At 35.1% G+C, this 5,591-nt stretch overlaps 1 protein-coding gene across 1 annotated transcript; it reads right to left on the bottom strand.

The window, feature by feature from the left end:
* Positions 1–3,486: 3,486 nt before the first annotated feature.
* Positions 3,487–4,197, bottom strand: LOC140446634 (uncharacterized). Its single transcript, XM_072539219.1, has one exon. The coding sequence runs from the start codon at positions 4,195–4,197 to the stop codon at positions 3,487–3,489; it is 711 nt and encodes a 236-aa protein (XP_072395320.1).
* Between the last annotated feature and the right edge of the window lie 1,394 nt (positions 4,198–5,591).

The following is a 5,591-nucleotide window of genomic DNA, read 5'->3' on the forward strand; positions in this document are numbered from 1 at the left end:
TTATATAATAGAAAAGCTATTATTATTTTTGTAAATTGGTCATCAAAGTTTGGCGTTCTTTATAAAGAACGGTGCCGTTTTTCGTTATACTAAGTACGAATATTTTTTTAGGTATTGGACAAAACCTTTGACTCTAAGTGAGTTGATGGATGAGATAGAAAATCTGTCAGATAATGAACTTTCTGATGAAATAATTATTTTTCCACCCAAAGATGGGGAAGAGACTGACGAGGACAGCGGTGATGAAGATGCTGTGGAAATAAGTAACTTGCCAGGAAATCAACTACGAGTAGAGGCAGAGATAGTCATAAATGATCCAAAAACCCATACCAAATCCGATATAAATGAGGATGAAGACAACATCTCTTTGTCGCACTCTAAAAAGAATACGTCAAAGTCTAAAAAACAAGTAGCTCCTACAGTAAATGTAAAGGAACAGAAGAGCAAACGCTGCAAAAACTATCGATGGACCAAAAGAGATATACATAGCAAGATTTCAAGATGGAGTATAATAGAAGGTCCAAAAAACATCATTTCCCCGGTAGATACTTTTTTCCTATTTTTTGATGATACAATTATACAGATGCTTGTTTAATTTTCAAATATGTACGCCAATTTACATAACCGTGAAGGCGATATTACAACTAATGAAATTAAATGTTTTATTGGGATTTTATTATATAGTGGATATATGAGTGTTCCTAGGCGAGATATGTACTGGGAAAAATCCCGTCATTCTACTCACGACCTTGTGGCTAATGCAATGTCTCGAAACCGTTTCAGATTTATCGTACAGAGTATTAATTGCTGTGACAATGCAAAATTAGATACACATGACAAATTTTCAAAGGTTCGATCACTGATTGATGTAATGAATAAAAAATTCTTGGTTTGGGACCTAGTGTTGTCTTACAATTTGTTGTTATTGATGCCCTAGAAGTAAAGGCTTCCAAATTACCCTATGATATATATTTTAACAACTATTTTACCACGCTGCTCCTTTTGGAAGAACTTACATCAAGGGGATGTAAAGGAACAGGTACAATAAGAGAAAATCGCCTAGGGAAAGATTGCGACATTGAGGGTTCAGACACACTGAAAAAGAAAGAAATGGGTTCGTTTGACTACTGCACTGCAGAGGAAAGTGAAATAGTAGTTTGCAAATGGAATGACAATAACGTTGTTTTCATAATATAAAATCACAACCAAATATATCCAACAAAGCAAGTACAACGGTATTCTCAAAAAAAAGGTGCTTGTTGATCAACCTAATATTATAAAACAGTATAATGAAAACATGGGTATCGTCGATCGGGCAGATGAAAATATCATCTAAGTACTACAGAGTAGCCATCCGTGGCAAGAAATGGTATTTTCCCATAATAAGCCACATAGTGGTACTAGTAGAACAAAATGTCTGGCAACTCCATAGAATTAGTGGTGGTAAAATGGACCATTTACAGCATCGTCAAACAATTACAGTAGGCATTCTTGAATCTTTTAAAAAGATAACAAAAAGAGGACCCAGCAAACCTTCAGCCAATTTGCATCGTCACTCAAGATACGATCGGATGGACATCCTTATTGTCTATAAGGACACTCAAACTCGTTGTGCTGTGTCACAAAAAATGTAATTTTTGCTGCAATAAATGTAATGTAGCACTACATCCAAAACAATATTTTTATAAATATCATACAAAATAAATATTTAAGATTTTCTTATCTTAATTTGTTGAAATAATTAAAATAAAAAACTTTGTTTTAAAATTTTGGTAGGTACTTTTATTAATTTTTTATTCACAATCAGTGATTTTGCCACCGGGCTTTTAAAAGTACACCCTTTTTTAAAAAATATATTGTATTTTTTCCAAAATTTCTTCCATACTTTATTTCTGTCAACCTTAATAAGCCTAAAAATTAAATATCTCATCAATATAAGACAATAAAAGTTTCGGCCTTAAATGGATTAACTAAAAATTACGAACTGTTTTTCCATTTCAAAGATTTGAAGAACTTTTTTTTTAATTTAATTTTATATCACAAATAACAATATATTGTTATACTAGTGTTTTTCATTTTGTACCTGTTGTTTTTCAATAAAACATTTTCAAAAATATTTTTAAATATTTGTATGAATATTATAGCAATAACTATTTTTCTTAATTGTCGGTCTCAGACACCGCAGCGACTCTTGATGCTCAGTTTTTCCTAGCGACTAACGGAGGTTTAAGCATTCCATCACGTTCTTCATGTTTGAACACGTATAAAAAGAATATTTTAGGCCTACGCTCTATGTATTACTCGAATACATTGCTCGAAGCTTAAACTCTATACTAGTTCACTAGACGGCGTGCCTTGTTTACTGATATGCCTCAGGTAGGATGTGGGAATACAATGTCAAACCAATTGCGGAATATTGTCTCACTAATTGTCACAGTCGGCAAAACAATAATTCTGCATTATGATCCTTTATCAAAAATCAAATGGGTGGAATGAGTGCAACTCAATCTGATGACCAAATGATGCTTGGAATAGGCGAAACTGTGACGCTATTGAACAGATGACAAAAACGGGATAATTAATTTATAATTAACACGTGTTATAAGTTTTTGTTGTATAAATTAAGAGACAATATAGTCGTTTAAAACTTTCAGCATATGTATGAAATGTTGTTGAAGTATTGTACGATATATATTCTCTATATAATAGAGGAGAAGGTGGGAATATGACACCTTAATTTGTTTTTCAACTAGATATTATAAACAATCAACATTTTTAAATTTTAATTTTCGTCCACATAACTATTAGTCTAATACTAATACAGTATTATTAAAAAATATAAAAAAATCAAGATCTAACATAAAAAAAAATATTCAGTTCAGTTTCTGCACTGGCACATTCATTGTGTGCCCACAAACGACAGCTATGACACTTTACCCAAGATTCCCCTCTGCTATTACTTGAATAAGACTGCTCGCAAAAGATGCACACGGCGTCGTCGTTAACAGGAATTGAACCCTGTGAACTTAGTTCGGAATCTGTATCCTCTTCAATATTGGAAAGATCACTTTCTTCGGTGTGAGAATCTTCGACGGTAATATGTTTCCGAACTTTCCCTTGGGCTTTTTTTGCAAATTTGACCTCGTCCTCGTCCCCTTCCGGGTCCCCTTCCGCGTCCTCTTCCGCGTCCACAACTCTGTTTACGATCTTCAGTTTTTTAAAGAGATTGTTCTAATTTAAATTCATAACGCGATAATGTTATTACAGTGGGTTTTGTTGATTTTCTTCCTCGATTTGAGGTTTTTATTTTAGGCTTGGGTATTGGTGAAATTTGATGGGGTAGTATAAGCGAAGAATTTACATTTGATGTTCCTGGTTTTAAATAGAAGACAGAAGGCTTTATATTTAGCAGTATTCCATGCTCGTTAGATGATTTGGGTGGAAGAGATACTGAATCTGATGTTAACGTGCTTGGAGCACATGACTTCAGTTTAATTGAGGATTGAGGAACAGTGCATAAAGTGGGTTGGGAGACGATTCTACAGTTAATGTAGCAGTTTCGACAGACAGCTTAGGTGGGTTCATCATCGAAGAAGTTGTACTTGATGATATATTTTCCTCTTCCATTTGAAGCGATTGTGACTTTGCTAGAAAATCAGCATCCTGAAAAATTTGAGGATTGAAGGGATATATTCCAGTCGCTCTAAAACCATTTACTGAAATCTCAGCTGTTGCACATTTTAAGTAAGCTTTACCCAATAACTCAGCAATATCATGAGGCTTAAGCATTCTGTCAGAATGTAACAGAAATTTTCTTATTTCCTCACTATAATGAGATTTAAGTGCACCTATAAATGTTTTATCAAGCGGTTGCAGCTTGTGCGTAGTATGAGAAGGCAAGCTGATAATGGTGACATGCTTTTCACGAGCAACTTCTAGAATATCAACATAAGAAGTTTGGCTGTAATGTCCATCGAGTATAAGAAGGACAGGAGAATCCTCTGTTGGATTGGTCTTTGATGAAAAATGATTGAACCATTCAGAAAATAAATTGGTGTGTATCCAACCAGAAGGGTATACTTTTCTGATTGCTCCTGGCGGAACCCCTTTCATTAATACATCTGTAAAAATTTTTCTTGGAAGAATTACCATTGGTGCGATGGAAGTTCCTCCTGTGCTTATTGCGCACACCAACATCACTAAAGACCCGCCTTCTGTTGCAGTTAACGCCCCTATTTGCCTCTTACCTTTTCGTCCTATTACTTGCGGTACTTTTTTTTAAGGAAAACTCCTTAACTGCTGGGCGATTCAATCCTTGCACTCGAGCTTAAGATGTTCCCATTGGTTTTCTGAGAGAGAATTGTTTTTTATGTCTATATATGAAATCGTCGAGCCATGCTCTACCTGCTCTTTCATTTTTAAACGGATTCTGGATGTTATTTCTGACTGCTAATTGATAAGCCGTTCGCCTAACATCCAAGCGAGTAAGTCCATAAAAGGTGCGCTCCATTTGCAAAAGATAATCGACTAATTGTTTCTCCAGAGTTAAAGGTAAAATAGTTTTTCTACCTAACTGTTTTCGTACTAACAGATCTAATGATAACTCAGGATCATGAAGTAGCCTTCTTAACGTAGTTCTTGGTACAGCAAATGTTTTGACTGCTTTCTTAAAGCCCATATGCTTATTACGAACAGCGTCTACTGCCTTTTTCATGTCGTTAACACTCCACAATTTGTAGCTTCTACCGTGGTTATTGTTAGTTGTTGCCCTGGAAACCATCAGGGTCTGCTAACTTAATTGTCACAATTTGGACGCATTGCCTCTGTAGTGTTCCTTTTCCAAGTTAACATGATCTTTTTATAACTTGGCTACACCCTACTGACGACGACCTTCTTCTTCAAGGGCCATCTTCGTTCCGAAGGCTGGCGATTATCAGGGCTATACGTATTTTCGAAACTGCTGACCGAAACAATTCGTTACTGCTACAGCTATACCATTCCCGTAGATTCTTTAGCCAGGAGTTTCGTCTTCTTCCTATGGATCTTTTTCCTGTTTTTTTCCCTTGCATAATTATTCGAAGCAGTTCATATCTTTCGCCTCTTGTAATGTGTCCCAAGTATTGCATTTTGCGTTTTTTGATCGTAAATATGACTTCCTTTTGTTTATTCATTCTCTCTGGATTCTGCGATACATCCACAGTTCAAATGCCTTTAATTTTTTGGTATCAATCTTTTTCAACGTCCATGACTCCATTCCGTAGAACAGCACAGAAAGTACGTAACATCTCATCAGGCGAAGTTTCATTTCAAGGCTCAAATCTCTTCCGCAGAACACTCTCTTCATTTTAGTGAATATGGATCTGGCTTTTTCTATTCTTATTTTGATTTCTGCTGAGCTATCGTTGTCTTCATTTATAAAAGTGCCTAAATATTTGTATTTGCTAACTCGATCGACAATTTCATTGTGTAAATATAAATTTTGGACATTTTGTGTTGATTTTGATATTACCATAAACTTAGTTTTCTTTATTTTCAAAGATAGTTCATATCCTTCGCTGCAGTCTGCTATCTTATTCACCAATGTCTGTAGC

This window comes from Diabrotica undecimpunctata, chromosome 7 (genome assembly GCF_040954645.1).
Source record: "Diabrotica undecimpunctata isolate CICGRU chromosome 7, icDiaUnde3, whole genome shotgun sequence".
In the NCBI taxonomy this organism is placed as follows: Eukaryota; Metazoa; Arthropoda; class Insecta; order Coleoptera; family Chrysomelidae; genus Diabrotica; species Diabrotica undecimpunctata.